Source organism: Mirounga leonina, unplaced genomic scaffold (assembly GCF_011800145.1).
Source record: "Mirounga leonina isolate KUSES-001 unplaced genomic scaffold, KU_Mleo_1.0 Mir_168, whole genome shotgun sequence".
In the NCBI taxonomy this organism is placed as follows: Eukaryota; Metazoa; Chordata; class Mammalia; order Carnivora; family Phocidae; genus Mirounga; species Mirounga leonina.
Window position 1 is genome coordinate 75,431,491 of NW_023270426.1, and position 19,378 is coordinate 75,450,868.

The 19,378-nt window shown below is 38.4% G+C and overlaps 1 protein-coding gene across 6 annotated transcripts in view; it reads left to right on the forward strand.

Moving 5' to 3' along the window:
- FER (FER tyrosine kinase) overlaps positions 1 to 19,378 on the forward strand; it is a 412,363-nt gene that overhangs the window by 375,169 nt on the left and 17,816 nt on the right. For all 6 annotated transcript variants that reach the window (XM_035015022.1, XM_035015019.1, XM_035015020.1 and 3 more), the window contains one exon: positions 11,130 to 11,284. In XM_035015022.1, coding sequence (XP_034870913.1) covers positions 11,130 to 11,284 — 155 coding nt within the window. The remainder of the gene's footprint in view (positions 1 to 11,129; positions 11,285 to 19,378) is intronic.

Genomic DNA, 19,378 nt, shown 5'->3' on the forward strand with positions numbered 1-19,378 from the left:
CTTTATACATCTTTATCTGTTCAAAAAATTAATGCCAAACATGACTCAGTAGTAATAAGTACCCCCTTCCCCACAGGTAACATACTGGCATTTTAGCAGCGGCTTTAAGCAAATGAAGATACTTAAATACTGAGGATTCTATGTCCTGACAGGCAGCAGGAGGGCCTTTCAGGAACAGGGAGTCCTTTGGTTCTCACCATGTGTACCCAAAGGGCCTTGGACCAGACCTGAGCAAAAAAGCATAAATTATACTCTAACCCCCCCTCCACCTTGGTCTGTTACTGCACTCACAGAAGTAACATTGTTGTTTCCAACCTCCCAGAAGTCTGTGACACTGAACAATTTTTCCAAGGAAGAGAAAAAGCACAGTTTAATAATGGGACTAATTTTCACAGTTTTGCAGCTGGGGCTTCCGTGGGGAGCTATACTTTTAGAAATAAGTGCCTCAATAACAATGGGCAGAGAACTTGCCAAGGGAGGGTATGGAGCATGATGGAGGAGGCTGTGATGGCAAGAAAGACCAATTGAAAACTAGAGGTGAAATTAAGGGTGTGCTTGAAAATGAGAAATGTGGGGAGATTTTCATATTAACATTTACTTTTTTAAAAAAGATTTATTTTTTAAATTTTATTTATTTTAGAGGGATAGAGAGAGCACAGAGTGGGGAGGGGCAGAAGGAGAGAAAAACTTAAGCAGACTCTGCGCTGAGCACAGAGCTGGACGCAAGGCTCAGTCTTACAACCCTGAGATCACGACCTGAGCTGAAACCAAGAGTCAGAAGCTTAACCGACTACACCACCCAGGGGCCCCTACATATACTTTATTCAAAGGAAAAATAAGGTAGATTCTGACGTGAAAATGAACAACATCTGACTTGTGGAAGAGTCTGGCTGGTCATCTCTTTTTTGGCTCATCTCTGATCCCATCACTGTCCGCTCAGTATTGGCTGTATAAATGGTCCCCAAGGGGTCATCTCGTTGCCAAAGACACTCCCCTTTGCCCAACCTCGATTTTCTGGTGCACTCTATGTGAGACAGTTTACTATTCTGTTTCTGTTATCGTGTGCAAAATTTTGCAACAAATAACTGGCATTCCTACTCTCCTTCCATCAAAACACTCATAGATACTGTTTTAAAGCCAGTGATGACATTTGGCTTTTTCAGAAAATGGGTTTTTCATATGCTTGTTACACAGACAATTTCTGTTTTTTTTCCTCTTTAGAGAGGGGAGACAGTTTGAAGTGTTACTTCTTTTCTTACAGGTAACCAATTTTAGCTCTTCTTTTGTTTAAAATTCAAAGGTTGTAGCCAGCCATTGGGCATGGATTAAGTTGTACACGGTTTGATTACATCAAGTAGCCGCTTCATTTACTACCCACGCTGTTACTGCTTTTATGCCATGTTTTAGTCAGGATGAGAAACCCTTGAGGACTTGAAGAGGATTTCTTTGTGACTCAATATTATCCAGACCCAGTGGGAATAGTTTTTGTTTAAAACACACACACAAATATTTCTCTAACTTCTTTCCTATGTGAAGGATAGACCCTGACTTTGTGTAATTATAGCAACAAGCAGTGAAATGATGTCTAGGGTAAGGCATCAGGACAAGGAGAACGCTGCTGGGCCTTCTGGCTCTTCCTGGTTTGCCACAGCATTTGCTCTGAGAGGCAGCATCTCTGCAGAGCACGGTGCCCACTGTTGTGCTTCTAGACAGCACAGAAAATTGACTCCTCTCCACTGCCGGCTGGAGTTGGATTTCCTGTAACTGCTCTCTCTTCTGCGATGATCCATAATTAGCCTGTCTCATAATATGTATGACTTTGTAAGACAACTCTGGTACACACTCAGAAGTGTGACTTTGTATCTTCAAGGAAGATTACTCAGCAGACGTAAGTGGACCTTTTCCATACCCTTTGGGCAGTCGGCAGTATTCGCTGTTACATTCCTCTGCATGTGGTGAGCAGGCTATCTCAGATACCTCCTGTGAATGACAATACCAGCCTGTTAGGAGATTTCTCATCTCTGAGTTCCTAGAGGATTTGCAATCTGTAACACATGGGCTCATAGTGGCTTTTTTTCTAGCAGTTTCATGCATGAAGAGGCAGGGATCACCAGTGTGGCTCCTAGACTATCAGACTCAGGGCTGGGCAGCAGCAAGCTTCATAAAGGAGGAAATGGAGAAGGAGGAGGAAAGGTGTGTGTCTGCCTTATCTTCCAAATTAGATCATCAGCGACTCAGGCCAGAGATCATCTCTGCTTTTCCTATCTTAAGACTTAGTAGAACATTAGGCAAGCAGTGACTATGCAGTGCATGCTGACTGCCTGAAGGCCTCAGTTTTTATTTTAATTCATAGATGATGCCACAAAGATACTATTTCCATTCACTTGAACTTCATGCAACCCCAAAAAAGAGTTTTCTGTAACTATTACTGAATGTTATTTACATTGAATTGAAGGTATCTCTAAATTGGTTTTAGATTGATCCCTCACAGAACTGCAGTCCTCATTGCAGAGAACAGACCTCTTAGCTGGTTGTGCAGTGAAGACGGTTATGACACCAGAAGTATATGTAGTTGTAAAGTGTAGGTGGAAACCCGAGGAAGGCACTGACACTGAAATTCTGTCAACGACTAAGATGAGGCAGTGAAAAAAAGCTCATTCTGACCAAAAGTAATGGCATGCGGTCCCGAGAAGCATCAGCAGCCCACTAGGCTTCGGGAGACGGGCACTGTGTTGCCACCGTACTTCTGTCAAAAATGAGCTGACTGTTGTGGCACCTGGATGGCTCAGCTGGCTGAGCATCCGACTCTGGGTTCTGGCTCAGGTCATGAGCTGAGTCATGAGATCAAGCCCTGCATCAGGCTCTGCACTCAGCAGGGGGTCTGCTGGGGATTCTCTCCCTCCTCCTTCCCCTGCACGCGTGGTCATGCTCTCTCTTGGTCTAAAAAATAAATAAATCAGGGCACCTGGGTGGCCCAGATGGCTAGGCGTCCAATTCTTGGTTTCTGCTCAGGTCATGATCTCAGGGTAGTGAGATCGAGCCCCTCCCCTCTACTCACTTGCTCGCTCTCTCTCTAAAATAAAATATTAAAAAAATTTTTAACTAAAAAAATATTTAAAAAAAAATGAGTTGACCATACCTTTGTAGATGTATTTCTGGACCTTGTATTCTGTTCCATTGAGCTATCATATCTTTTTGCATTTGATGAACTGTGTTGATAACAATAGCTTTAAATTAAAATCACTTTAGGTAAGCTCTTCAACTCTGTACTTTTAAAAAAATTATTTTGATTATTTTAGAATCTTTGTATTTCCGTATTCATTTTTAAAGCAGCTTATCTAATTTTATGAGATCTTGTCTAATTTTACTAATCTGCTAGAACAATGGCTGGGAGTGCATTAAATTTACAGATTTGGGGAAAATGGCCTTTTAACAATAATGAGTCTTCTACTCAATAGCATGGAATGAATATCTTTCCACTTGTTTATTCACTATTTTTCCCAGTAAAGTTTTGTAGTTTTAAGTATAACGGACTTGGTTGTCTTGTGCTAGGCTTATTTGTAGGTATTTGTTTTATTAGCATTACTATAAATGGAATTTATTTTCCAATTGTTTGCTGCTAGCATACAAGAAGTTTTTTTAATTAACCTTTTATATTGCATCCTTGCTAAATTCATTTATTCTAGTTCTTGGTATGTAAATTCCCTAAGATCTTCTTTCTTTTTTTTTAGTTTTTATTTAAATTCTAGTTAGTTAACATAGAGCATGATGTTAGTTTCAGATGTACAATTTAGTGATTCAACACTTATATTCAACACCCAGTGCTCATCACAGCAAGTGCACTCCTTAATCCCCGTCACCTGTTCAACCCAACTCCCCACACACACACACCCACCTCCCCTCTCTGGTAATCATCAGTTTGTTCTCTATGGTTAAAAGTTTGTTTCTTGATTTGCCTTCCTCTCCACCCCCGCCACCTTTGTTCATTTGTTTTGTTTCTTAAATTCCACATGAGTGCACTCATATGGTATTTGTCTTTCTCTGACTGATTTATCTCACTTACCTTAATATTCTTTAGCTCCATCCACATTATTGCAAATGGCAAGATTTCATTCTTTTTTATGACTAAGCAGTATTCCATTGTGAATATATATATATATATGTATTTGTATATACATATATATATATATGCAACATCTTCTTTATCCATTCAGCAGTCAGTGGACATTTGGGCTGTTTCCATAATTTGGCTATTGTAGATAATGCGGCTATAAACATTGGAGTACATGTATCCCTTTGAACTAGTATTTTTGTATTCTTTGGGTAAATAGTAGTGCAATTGCTTGGGTCATAAGGTAGTTCTATTTTTAACTTTTGAGGAAACTTGTTTTCCAGAGCAGCTGCACCAGTTTGCATTCCCACCAATAGTGCAAGAGGGTTCGCCTTTCTCCACATCCTCACCAGCACCTATTGTTTCTTGTATTACTGATTTTACCCATTCTGGCAGGTGTGAGGTGGTATCTCGTTGTAGTTTTGATTTGTATTTCCCTGATGATGAGTGATGTTGAGCATCTTTTCATGTGTCTGTTGGCCATCTGTCTGTCTTCTTTGGAAAAATGTCTATTCATGTCTTCTGCCCATGTTTTAATTGGATTATTCACTTTTTGGGAGTTGAGTTGTAAAAGTTCTTTATATATTTTGGATACTAACCCTTTATGAGTTATGTCGTTTCATATATCTTCTCTCATTCTGTAGCTGCCTTTTACTTTGTTGATTGTTTCCTTCCCTGTGCAGAAGCTTTTTATCTTGATGAAGTCCCAGTAGTTTATTTTTGCTTTTGTTTCCCTTGCCTCAGGAGACATATCTAGGAAGAAGTTGCTACAGCTGATGTCAAAGAGGTTACGGCCAGGGTTCTTCTCTAGCCTGGGATTTTCTATGTTAAAAAAAAAAATCATGTCCGCAAATAGTGCCAATGGGGCTAGTTTTACTTTTGTCTGATATTTGTGGGGGGTTTTTGTTTTTTGCTTTTATGCCTTATTTCAAAGCCTAAGACTGCAAGAATACAAGTGGTGAAAGCAGGCATTCTTGCCTTGATCTCAGGGAATAGCAATTTAGTCCTTCACCATTAAGCATGATATTGGTGGTTGAATTTTTTGTAGATGCCCTTTGTCAGGTTGAGGAAGCTCCTCAATATTTCCAGTTTGCTGAGCATTTTATCCTTAACAGATATTGAATGCTGTCAGATGCTTTTTTGGCATCAATTGGAATGATCAAATGGTTTTCTTCCCTGTATTCTGTCAATCTAGTGAATTAAATTGATTAATTTTCAAATGTTAAACCAACCTTGCATTATTGGATAAACCCTACATGGCCATGATGTATTATCTTCTTTATATATTACTGGATTTGATTTGCTAATATTTTGTTTAAAATATTTGGCTCTGTCTTCATGAGGGTATTTTTCTGTAATTTCTTTGATAGTGTCTTTGTCAGGTTTTGTATTAGAGTTCTGCTGGCCTGATGAAGTGAGTTAGGCAGTTACTCTCTATTTTTTGAAAAAGTTCCCATAGTATGGTTATTTCTTCCATGAATATATGATAAAACCTACTAATGAAACCATCTGAATTGGAGTTTGCTTTTTGGGAGTATTTTTTGATACCAAATTTGTATTTGTCTCTAAATGTAGAACCATTATTATCTATATCTTATTCTGTCTGTAGAATCAGTAGTAGCAGCCACTTTATAGTCTAGATACTGATATTTTGATTATATAATGTTTGATATTTTTTAGCATTCTATATAATTTTATCTATCATTTTCTGTATCAAATGTCATTTTCTCTATCTACTTTTGAGACATTTTCTTCTCTTTGGATTTTAGCAGCTTGATTTAGGATGTGTGTAGGTGGGTTTTTTTCTTTGATTTTATCACAGAGATTCTTGAATGTGCAAACTTACGTCTTTCAACTAAATTTGGGACTTCTTCAGTCATTATTTTTTCAAACGGATTTTCTGCCTCAGTCACTTTATTCCTCTACTTCTGGGACTCCAGTAATATGTATTTTCAATCTTTTGATATCGTATAGGTTCCTGATGTTCATTTCACATTTTTCTGTTTTCCTTTCTTTGTGCTCTTAAGCTGAGGTGTTTTATATTGGGTTATCTTCAAGTCTACTGCCTCTGTTATCATCACTATGCTTTTGATCCTATGCAGTGATTTTTAATTTTAGATATGTATTTTAAGTTTCTCCATTTCTATAATTTTTCTAGTTATTTCTTGACTGAGATTGCCTGCTTTTCCATTAATTTCAAATGTGTTTTCCTTTATTTTATGGAGTATAATTATAATAGCTACTTTATATGTGGTTACTATGATGTTGGCATTTGTTGATTGTTTTTCCCGTTAGAATTGATCACATTTGTCTTGTTTTCTGTGTTTAGCAATTTTGAGTTGTGCCCTAGATAATGTGAATGTTACATTGTACAGGCTCTAAGTCCCTATTATACTGTGCTGGAGATTGTTGATATTTTTGTTTTTGTTTTAGCATGCAATCAACCCAGTTAGGTTCAGAATATAGGTTCACATGCCTCATAGTGAACACAGTTAACTTCTCAAAGCCTGTGTTTTGGTGTGCCCTGTGTGAGACAGTCAGGAGTTACTCTGAGACATGTGCAGTGATTTAAAGGAGTTTAGTTCTCTAAATGGGCTTAGGTCTGCCCATCAAATGTGTAGCTCAGGGTTTAGACTGAAACTTGTGTGAGTTCAAACATGGAACCAGGTCATCCCCTTCTCTGCCTGTTTCCCCTCTATGATTTTCCCTACACTTGCAAGAACCTCTTTTCCTGATTCCTCAGCTCACAAAGATGTGGTTTCTATTAGATTTCAGACACTGAGGTTGCCTCCCTTGTAATATTGTATAAATGGAGTCCACATAGGGGAAAGCTACAAGAGAGATGAGGGGGAAAACTACCAAACAGGAAACTAAATGATGGTGTGTTCTAAGGCTTAGTCCCTGAACACCTCGATTTCCTCTCTACACTCACTCTCTAGGTGAAAGCATTCTGTAATCCCATAGCTTCAAATCTGAAAGCTGACAACTCTTAGACCTCCTCTAACCTCTAGACTAATATACCAGTTGCCTACTCAACATCTACACTTGTATATCTAATAAACTCTACTTGTCAAAAACCAAGGCCCTCCTCCACCGATACTGGATTACTTTTGACTGCGTATAACAAAACACACACACACACACAAGAAAACATGCATTAAAAAAAAAGTCCACGGATACAGAGGTAGACAGTCCTGAACATGTATGGCATACTCATTAGGCACCCATACTCATTAGGCACCATACTCATTAGGCACCCAGGCCCCTTATCTCTTGATGCTTTTCCAACTTTAGTATGCTTGCTCTTTATGTTAGTGGAGGGAGAAATGTAATGGGAAAAAAATTTTTTTTAAAAAGAAATTACCAAGTTTTTATTAAATTCAAGTTAGTTAACATATAGTGTAATATTGGTTTCAGGAATAGAATTTAGTGATTCATCATTTACATATAATACCCAGTACTTATCACAAGTGTCCTCCTGAATGCCCATCACCCATTTAGCAGACCCCCATCCACCTCCCCTCCAGCAACCCTCAGTTTGTTCCCTATAGTTAAAAGTCTATTATGGTTTGCCTCTCTCTCTGTTTTTATCTTACTTTATTTTTCCTTCCCTTGCCCTGTGTTCATCAGTTTTGCTTCTTAAATTCCACATAGGAGTGAAATCATAGGGTATTTGTCTTTCTCTGATGGTCTTATTTTGCTTAGCATAATACACTCTAGTTCCATCCACGTTGTTGCAAATGGCAAGATTTCACTCTTTTTGATGGCTAATATTCCATTGTGTATATATATAGCACGTCTTCTTTATCCATTCACCTGTCGATGGACATGGGCTCCTTCCATAGTTTGGCTATTGTGGACGTTGCTCCTATAAACATCGGGGTGCATGTACCCCCTTGATTCACTATGTTTGTATCCTTTGGATAAATATCCAGTAGTGCAATTGCTGGATCATAGGGTAGCCCTATTTTTAACGTCTTGAGGAACCTCCATACTATTTTCCAGAGTGTCTGCACCAGTTTGCAGTCCCACCAACAGTATAAGAGGGTTCCCATTTCTTCACATCCTTTCCAACATCTGTCATTTCCTGACTTGTTAATTTTAGTCATTCTTACTGGTATGAGGTGGTATCTCATTGTGGTTTTGATTTGTATTTCCCTGATGATGAGTGATGTTGACCATCTTTTCATGTGTCTGTTGGCCATTTGTCTTCTTTGGAGAAATGTCTGCATCTTCTGCCCATTTCTTGATTGGATCATTTGTTCTCTGGGTGTTGAGTTTGATAAGTTCTTTATAGATTTTGGAAACTAGCCCTTTATCTGATATGTCATTTGCAAATATCTTCTCCCATCCTATTGGTTGTCTTTTGGTTTTGTTGACTGTTTCCTTTGCTGTGCAGAAGCTTTTTATCTTGATGAAGTCCCATAGTTCATTTTTGCCCTTGCTTCCCTTGCCTTTGGTGATATTTCTAGGAGAAGTTTCTGTGGCTGAGGTCGAAGAGGTTGCTCCTGTGTTCTCCTCAAGGATTCTGATGGATTCCTGTCTCACATTTAGGTCTTTCATCCCTTTTGAGTCGTCTTTTTTTGTGTGCGGTGTAAGGAAATGGTCCAGTTTCATTCTTCTGCAGGTGGCTGCCCAATTTTCCCAACACCATTTGTTGAAGAGACTGTCTTTTTTCCATTGGACATTCTTCCCTGCTTTGTCGAACATGAGTTGACCGTAGAGTTGAGGGTCCATTTCTGGGCTCTCTATTCTGTTCCATTGATCTATGTGTCTGTTTTTGTGCCAGTACCATACTGTCTTGATGATTACAGCTTTGTAATAGAGCTTGAAGTCTAGAATTGTGATGCCTCCAGGTTTGGTTTTCTTCTTCAACATTCCTTTGGCTATTTGGGGTCTTTTCTGGTTCCATACAAATCTTAGGATTGTTTGTTCCAGCTCTGTGAAAAATGTTAATGATATTTTGATAGGGATTGCATTGAATATGTAGATTGCTTTGGGTAGTGTGACATTTTAACTGTATTTGTTCTTCCAATCCATGCACCATGGAATGTTTTTCCATTTCTTTGTTGTCTTCCTCAATTTCCTTCATATGTGTTCTATAGTTTTCAGAGTACAGATCCTTTACCTCTTTGGTTAGGTTTACTCCAAGGTATCTTATAGTTTTTGGTGTAATTATAAATGGGATCGATTCCTTGATTTCTCTTACTTCTGTCTCATTCTTAGTATATGGAAATGCAACCGACTTCTGTGCATTGACTTTATATCCTGCAACTTGGGCTGAATTCCTTTATCATTTCCAGCAATTTTGGGGTAACCTTCCCCATTTCAATAAATGTCAGTTCCATCCTTCCAGGTGCTCAGGCCAAAGTATCTTGGAGTCATCCATGATTCTTTTTCTCTCCTATTCCACATCCAACCTACCATCAAATGTTACTGATTGTACTTTTCAAATACATCCCAATATGCCTGACTGACTCCATCATCGTGCAGGCTATTGTTGCCTTTCATGGACTTCTGAAATAATAGTCTCCTAAGTGGTCTTTCTGGATCTGCCATTCCTGTATGCAGAATTCCCAGATTACCTTCCAGCTTACTCTGAATAAAATCCAAGGAACTTACTAATAAAAAGCTATACATCATTTGGTCCTGGCTAACCCTCTGATTAAATTAACTATTCTCTTCCCCTCATTCCATAAATATACCAAGCATGTACCAATTTCAGGGTCTTTATTACCTATTGATCTTTCTATCTTGAATGCTCTTCTCCTAGATGTCCCCATAGCTTTCTTCTTAACTTCCTTCATGTCTTTGATCAAATACCATATTATCAAAGAGACCTTCCCTAACAGCCTATCTATCTAAAATAGGATTCCTTCTAGTAAATCTCTCTCTTTATACAACTTTCTTCTTAATACTCAGCAGCATTGGACATTTTATCTGATTTTCTATGTGTATGTATAGATTTCGTACACATATACATTCTCTCCCTCTCTTTCTATATATAAGTATGTAAAAATGTATAAACATTTAGGTACATATAGGAATTTGATTATTGAAGGGCTGCTCACTAGAATTAGAGTAGGGACTTCATCCTTACTGATAAGGAAGACAGCAGTGAGCAAAAGAGATAATCAAGACAGATTTCTCTGAGAAGAAGGTATTTGAGCTAACGATGAATGAAGATGAGCCAGCTTTACTATAGCCTAGAAGGAAAGCACTCCAGGCAAAGGGAACAGCTATTCTGCAAGGCCCTACAGTGGAAATAAGCTTGTCATGTTAGGGCATTTGTCCTGCATTTGAAGACAAAAAGAAGCCCAGTAAGGGTAGAATTTAGAAATTATGTAGAGTGGAATAAGATAAGGTAGGAGAGATAGGCAGAGCCAGATCATGCAAAGTTTTGCCTGTCCCAGATGCAGTAGAAAAAGGGTTGCAGGCCTCTCTGGCACCTCAGCCATTCTCCACCCTTTGGGAAACTCTAAGGCTACAATAGCCAAAGGCTATCTAGCAACATGCAGCTATTTAAATTTAATTAACTAAAAGTAAATTTTAAAATTCAGTTTCTCAATCACATGAGTTCCATTCCAAGTGTTTTAACAGTCACACGTGGCTAATGACTACCTATTGGGCAGCACAGCACAGAAAACATTCCATCATCACAGAAGTTATATAAAACAGTGCTGCTTTAGGAAATCCAGTCCAATGAGAAATAATGCCAAGTTTGCTTACCGTCTCCTCTGTGATTTTCTCTTACCCCTAGAATCAGTGTTTTTCTATTTCAGTGGAAATATATGCGATGCCTAGAAAATTAGCATGGGGCCTATTCCCTATGCAAATATTCTCACCAGTGATTTTTACCTATGACAGAAAAGATGAGAAAGACTGGTAAATCACAAGCATTCTTAACCTCATTATAAATACATTGCAAATGTAAAAATGCAAAGTGTGGAAGTCATAAATGTGAAAGCAGCTTTCAATTTGTTTTAATAGGTATTTTCTATGTCTTATTGTAACCTAGGGATCTTGCTGCAAGAAACTGCCTGGTAGGTGAAAATAACATTCTGAAAATCAGTGACTTTGGAATGTCTCGTCAAGAGGATGGTGGAGTGTATTCATCTTCTGGCTTAAAGCAGATTCCCATTAAATGGACAGCACCAGAAGCTCTTAATTATGGTAAGAACAGACTGTTTTGCTTTTTGGTGGTAAAAATATACTCCATCAGCACAAAACATACACAAGCAAAATTATAGGAGTAAAGCAGAGCCCAAGTTAGAATAATTTGAAAATCAACGCAATAATGTATAAGTATTCATATTTTGTATTTACACATGAGCAGAAACTTAATTCATTAAACTTATTGGTCAGATTTCTATATATAAGATTGCTAGATTTAAAAGATGGATATACTTATAAGCACTTTGGAGAAGGTTTTTTCTAATCAAAAAAAAAAAAAGATTCTTTTTAAAGTGTAGCTGTGGCTCTGGACCATTGCTTTTGAATGTCTTATAAATGGTACAATAACCTCATCTAATATTAGGTTTTAAAATATTGTCAAGTGTATAGTTTCTCACTCTAAAAGTTAACATGGTTTCTTAGCATTTTGGTCTCTAGAACTTGTATAAGTCTTGTGGAGAGAGATGGAAGTTACATTTTTAAAACAGCAGGGATTTTGTGTGTGTGTGTGTGTGTGTGTGTGTGTGTGTCATTGTAATTGGAAATAAATATAGGTTGCATTATCTTGGTTGGGATAAAATGGGCTGTAACAAGATGGGTAATGGCTCAAGAATTGAGATTGTGCTTTAAGTGAAATTATGAATTACATTTTCATTAAGGGAAGCAGCATATGAGCCATGGGTTGGTGAATGGGTATAGTATGTTTTAAATTGAAATATCATAAAATGATTCTTTACTGATTTAAAATGAAAAATTCATCATGAAAAAAGGGCATTTATAAATGCCTTAATTTAATGCCTAAATTAAAGACAAAGCTTTTAAGTGAGGTACAATTCATATAACTGGAAATTAACCATTTTGAAGTGAATAATTCAGTGGTATTTAGTACAGTTCACAGGATTGTACAACCACTACTTCTCTCTAGTTCCAACATTTTCATCACTCCAAAATAAGAACCTTTACCCATTTACTCCCCATTCCTCCTTTCCCCCTTTCCCCCCAGCCACTTGCAACCACATGTCTACGTTCTGTTGCTATGGATTTACCTATACTGCATATTTCATATAAATGGAATCATACTATACATTTCTTAAATGTTTTTGAGGTTCATCCATGTTGTAGCATGTATAATTAACTTAATTCCTTTTTACGGCTGAATAATATCCCATTGTATATATTTACAATTTGTTTATATGTATATTTGGGCAGTTTTCACCTTTCAGCTATTGTGAATAGTACTATGAACATTTGTGTATAAGGATTTATTTAAGTACCTATTTTTAGTTAAATTCTAGGTATACACTAAGAGTCATATGGTAATTCTGTGTTTAACTTGTCAAGGAACCACCAAGTGTTTTCCAGATAAGGCTTTGGAATGTGATTGGTTTGGAAGTTAGTTGGGGCTGATTCAGACACCAGGATCTGTTCTGTATACTAATGATACTATGGACTATATGTTGAATGTAACTGTCATTATGAGAAATAGACTAAGTTATTCTAGTTCCCAATAATGACATTTTTAAGCTTAAGACTCCATAGATACTAATCCTCACCCTAATTTGTCTTCCCATATGCTGGCAAGAGAAGTTTTTATAAGCTTTCTAATGATCACAGAGTAATTCCACTATTCCTCAGAATCTAGAGAAAATGGCAGCCCTGATATTTTCTACAGTGATACTACTCTAAGGTTATATTCCTAAGATGAACAATCACAGGATAAAAGATTGTAACCTATTATTTATGCAGAGGTTTTCTTTAAATGACAAAACATTGTTAACCCCTTCTTGTACATTCTTACAGCATTCCCATAAGAGGGCTGGAACTGGACTTGGGAGACCCTGAAATGCAGCTCTCTAGAATTTGTTTTAACCCTATTGACCAGATCCTTGTTGTTGCCTTTGAAAGTCCTCTTACTATTATGCCAAGTGAAATTCTGCCTTTCAATCAAAATGTATTTTAGTTGAATTTCAAGCTGACTGAAGTATTTGCAAATCAAAATTCTATTTCCAGACACCTCTTAGAGCTAGACTTACAGCATTTTAAGTAATAGAGATATGAAGATCTTTGGTTGGCAATGAGGGACATTTTTTTTTTTTGCAGTCTTTACAATGCAGAACAATTTACATGACAAAAGGGAAGAGATTTTTAACAGTAGATGAGGACGAAGTCTGGAATAATTATCCAACCCAATGAGGGAGTTCCTTAGAGTTTAACAAAAGTGGAAAATATATTCATTGAACAACCTATTTCTTGTTATGTTTTTTTTAAAGATTTTATTTATTTATTTGAGAGAGAGAATGAGATAGAGAGCATGAGAGGGGGGAGGGTCAGAGAGAGAGGCAGACTCCCTGCTGAGCAGGGAGCCCGACGTGGGACTCGATCCCGGGACCCCAGGATCATGACCTGAGCCGAAGGCAGTCGCTTAACCAACTGAGCCACCCAGGCGCCCTTGTTATATGTTTTTCACGTTTTATGCAAATATCATTTTATGATTGGTGGCAAGATTTTGCCTTATTTCCAAGGGTCTTTTCTTCACTGTTGCCGCAGAGTAGCCCAAGTCTCCCATGACATGTGGGAGCAAAGTTGACAAAAATCCTTCAGTCTATAAGGAACGTCTCAGAAATTTTGCCTTAGGGCCATGGAGTTAAACTTATTTTCACCATTATTTTGTCATTAGTGTAGCTGTCATTTAATTTTTTTTTTTTAAAGATTTTATTTATTTGACAGCGAGCTTCCCGCTGAACAGGGAGCCCAATGCGGGGCTTGATCCCAGGACCCCGGGATCATGACCTGAGCCTACAATGAGCCTACAATGACATGTAAGCTCCTCTCCTACCCAACTCCAGCCACACAACACATAATTGCATATATATCCCCTCCCCCACTTTTTAAACAGTCTTTTCAGCATATATTGCTACTGTGCACAATATAGCTGTTACCAGAGGACTGTGTTTGTAAAGGGCAAATAGGCTACTCCTCATCAACTAAGAAATAATCTAAAAAAGAAAATTAAAAGACATTTTTTCATTTGTCACCTAAGAATTTTGGGCTGATGCATCCTCTAATTAGCCTGACATGACTAAGTACTCTGAAATGAGGAGGCAGGATTTATAGTGAAAAGAGTCCTGGATCAATCATCAGGGCCAGATTTCCCACCAGTTATGTCATTAGTTGCATGACCTTGGCAAGTCATCTACTTCTCTACACCTATGTTTTCTAATTTTCAATTGAGAAGATAGTGCCTTTTCCATATAAGGGTATTGTTAAGAGCAAATGAGATGGAGAAGTAGCAAAATTCCATACAAGTGTAAGTTGCTCTTAGCCCATTAAAATTATCCAGCAAGGTTCTGGTTCAACATGATGATGTAGGAAGATCCCAAACTCATACCTCCTCTCATAGACACACCAAGTCTATGGAACAAGTTTCTCAAAAAAACCCTAAAAACTAGCTAAGCAAGTGCTACATATTAGTCAAACAAGAAAAGAAAAAAACCCTATCACAGCAGGTAAGAGAGGCTAAGACACAATCTCACCATAGACTCTACCCCCAGCACAAAGAACCGTCATGAGGAGGGAACTAAAAACCCAGAGCTTCCCCCTGAAGAGCAAAGGGTTTAAGTCCCCCACTTCAGGCATCCCAGCATTTAAGACCTGCACCTAAGAGGTGAGCTCCCAAAACATCTACCTTTGAAAACCAACAAGGCTCACATTCATATAACCCACAAGACTACAGGGAACATAAAAACAATTCTTAAAAGGCCCCATGCTTGGAATCACCTGCCCTAGGGCCCAGAGCAGAAGCAGCCAATGGACAGGCTATGTGAAAGAAGCTCCTTTGCTAGTCTTAAAACATCAGCCTGAGAGGCATCTTATTTAATACACATCTACAGGTCTGCTGGGGATACTTTCCAGGGATGGAGCTGGCAGATGCCATTTTCACATTCTCCTCCTGCTGCACCCCAGAGCACCATTATCTCTCAGAGGGGAGCTTTTACACATATCTAGTAGCCTAGTTTTTGCAGCTACCACAGGTTCTGGATCATCAGGTTCTGGATGCCAGGGGGCTTGCAGTCCTGTGTACCATATGACTGTAACAGAGACACAGTTCTTGACAGGCTACCACCCCAGTGCCCTGACAGACAGCAACGTACCCAGAGTCTTTACTAGCTTGTCCAGGCCTGCGGGCAGACTTCTTGTATGACACCCAACTACAGGCCTGTGGAGGTTCTGTCCAGGAACAAAGGCCAGTGGACACCATCTCTGTACTCTCCCCCTACTTCACTTGCCATAATCTCCCAGAAAGGAGTTAATATCCTTGTCAGGTGCTTAGGTTTTAGCAGATTCTACCCGGGGACACCTCTATATCACCTGGCTCTGGTGGTCAGCAGGGCTTACTTTCACAGATCCCACAGGACCGTAACCAATGGAGAAAAAGTTCTTAAACAGCTATACTCCTAGGACACAGTAAGAGACAGTAGGCCCAAGAGCTCTTTCTGTGAAAGAGGCCTATTGGCTTATCATCATAGCTACAGCCAGAGGTGCAGGCTTCTAATTGAACACACATCTAAGACCTGACTATAATCCTTTCCAGAGACATTAGAGGGCAGGCATAATCTTCATACTCTGTCCCTGCTGTATTCCAGAGCACCAGTATCTCTCAGAAGAGAGCTCTTAAACCCACCTGTTGTCCCAGTTTTAGGGGCTGCCATCCAGTGAATGCCCCCTTGATCTGGCTCTGGTGATCAAGGCACACTCACATTCCTGAGTCCCAGAGGACTGTAACAATCAGAGAGTTCTTGGCAAGCCAGAATTCCCCAAGACACTGCACCAACAGCCAACTATGAAAGAAGCCTATTTGCTTGTTGGGAGCTTCAGACTGAGGGGAAGTCTTCAGGTTTGGCACACATCTAGAGGCTGAGGTAATGTAGATTGGTAGCCACCATCTTTGCACTCTCCCTCTGCCTCATTACACCTCCCTGGTATCTCCCAGAAAGGAGCTTATGCACTCATCTAGGGCCCCAATTTTTACAACTGCTGCCCAGAGGATAAGTCCAGATCAGCTGGCTCTAGTGGTCAGTGGGGCTTACACTTGTAGTCCCACAGGACTCTGGGACCTTAGCCAGTAGTTAGGGTCTGGCTGCAAATCAAACTCCGTTTCAATGCTGAGATTCTTTTGGACACAATAGGTCTAGGAGCACCCTCAACTACTGTGAGCTATTAAAAATAAAATAGTCTGCATGGGCAATCACAAAGGTTTGAAAGACAACAAAGAGCTAGGGCAAGGCTAAATGAAGACATTCATGTAATACATGAGGGTACTTCTTCAAGACTGGGAGACGTGCCTGTTCCTCAAATGCATAAAAACCAACAGAGTCAAGCAAAGTGAAGAAACACTGAAATATGTTCCAATTGAAAGAACAAAAGAAACCTTCAGGAAAATAAAATTTTAGTGAAGCAGAGATAAATGATTTACCTGATAAAGACTTCAAAGTAATGATCATAAAGATGCTTACCAAACTCAGGAGAAGAATGGATGAACATGGTAAGAACTTCAATGAAGAGATAGAAAATCTAACAGTACCAAATAGAAGTCACAGAGCTGAAAAATGAAATAATTGAGCTAAAAAAAAAAAATACTCCAGAGGGGTTTACCAACAAACTAGATGAAAAAGCAAGGATCGGTGAACTCACCCAATCAGAGCAGCAAAAAATTTTTTTAAAAAGTGAAGATAATTCAAGGGACTTATAGGACACCATGAAGCAGACTAACATTTGCATTATAGAAGTCCCAGAGAAAGAAGAGGGGAGAGTAAGGGACAGAAAACTTATTTGAAGAAATAATGGTTTTAAACTTACCTAATTTAGGGAAAGAAACACATCCAGATCTAGGAAGCCCATTGAGTTCCAGGTAAAATGAACTCGAAGAGACTCACACCAAGATACATTATAATTAAAATGTCAAAGTTTAAAGAGAAGAAAAGAATCTTAAAAGCAGCAAGAGAAAAGCAAATTGTCACATACAAAGGAGCCCCCATAAGACTATGAGCAAATTTTTTAGAGAATCTTTGCAGGCCAGAAGTAAGTAGCTCCATATATTCAGAGGCTGAAAGTAGAACACTTGCAACCAAGAATACTCTACTTGGCAAAGTTACCATTTAGAATTGAAGGAGATACAAAGAGTTCTCCAGATAAGCAAAAGTTAAGGAGTTCATCACCACTAAGCCAGCCTTACAAGAATGTTAAAAGGACTTCTCTAAGCTGAAAAGAAAGGGTGCTCATTAGTAACGAGAAAACACATGAAAGTATAAATCTCATTGATAAAGGTAAATATATAGTGAAGATAGATTAATCATTTACAAAGCTAGTATGAAGGTTAAAAGACAAAAGTAGTAAAAATAACTATAATAATTAGTTAAGGGATACAGAAAATAAAAATGTAAACTGTAACATCAAAAACCAAATGTTGTGAAGGAGAGTAAATTTGTAGAGTTTTAGAATCCATTCATATGGGGCACCTGGGTGGCTCAGTCGTTAAGCATCTGCCTTCGGCTCAGGTCATGATCCCAGGGTCCTGGGATCGAGCCCCACATCGGGCTCCCTGCTCTGCGGGAAGCCTGCTTCTCCCTCTCCCACTCCCCCTGCTTGTGTTCCCTCTCTTGCTGTATCTCTCTCTGTCAAATAAATAAAATCTTAAAAAAAAAAAATCCATTCATACTTAAGTTTTTATCAATTTAAAATAGAGTGTTATAAATATAGGTTGTTTTATGTAACCCTCATGGTAACCACAAAGCAAAACTCTATAGAAGATACACAAAAGATCATTAGAAAAGAAATTTAAACATACCACTAAAGAAAGTCATCAAACCACAAAGGAAAAGAGCAAGAGAAGAAGAAATGAACAGAGAAGAACTACAAAGAGCTGGGAAGCAATTAAACTGGCAATAAGTACGTATCTATCAACAACTGCTTTACGTGTAAATGATCTAAATTCTCCAACCAAAAGACAGAGACTGGCTGAATGGATAAAAAACAAAAACAGGACTCATCTATAGGCTGCCTACAAGAAACTCACTGCAGATGTAAGGACATACACAGACTCAAAGTGAAGGGACAGGAAAAGATATTTCATGCAAATGGAAATCAAAAGAAAGCTAAGGTAGCTATGCTTGTATCATACCAAATAGATTTTAAGACTGTAATCAAGAACAAAGAAGGGCATCACATAATGATAAAGTGGCCAATATAACAAGAGTATATAACATTTGTAAATACTTATGCAGCCAAAAGAGGCTCATTTAAACATATAAAGCAAATATTAACATACCTAAAGGGAGAAATAAATAGCAATAATGTAGAAGAATTTAATATACCACTTATATCCATGGATAGATCATCCAGACAGAAAAATCAATAAGGAAATACAGACCTTAAATAACACATTGGACCAGATGGACTGCATAGATATATACAGAACATCTCATCCAAAAGCACCAAAATACACATCCTTCTCAAGTGCACATGGAACATTCTCCAGGACAGATCGTATCTTAGGCCACAAAACAAGTCTTAATAAATTTAAGAAGATTGAAATCACATCAAGCATCTTTTCTGACCACAATAGTATGAAATTTCACAGTTATTGGGAGATTAAACAACATCCTACTGAAAAACCGATTGGTTAAAGAAGAAATCAAAAGAGCAATCAAAAAATGCCTTAAGGAGTACCTGGGTGGCTCAGTCAGTTAAGTGTCCGATTCGTTTCAGCTCAGGTCATGATTTCAGGGTCGTGAGATTGGGTCCCGCATGGGGATCCTCACTCAGCATAGAGTCTGCTTGGGATTCTCTGCCTCTCCCTTTCAATCTGCTCATGTGTGCTCTCTCTCTCTTGAATAAATAAAATCTTTTAAAAAACCTTGAGACAAATCAAAATGGACCAAAATTTATGAGATGAAGCAAAAGCAATTCTAAGAGGGAAGTTCATAGCAATAAATAAAGAGAAAAATCTCAAATTAACATTATTCATCAAGTAGCTAGAGAAAGAAGAAGAAATGAAGCCCAAAGTTAGTAGAAGGAAGGAAATAACAAAGCTCAGAG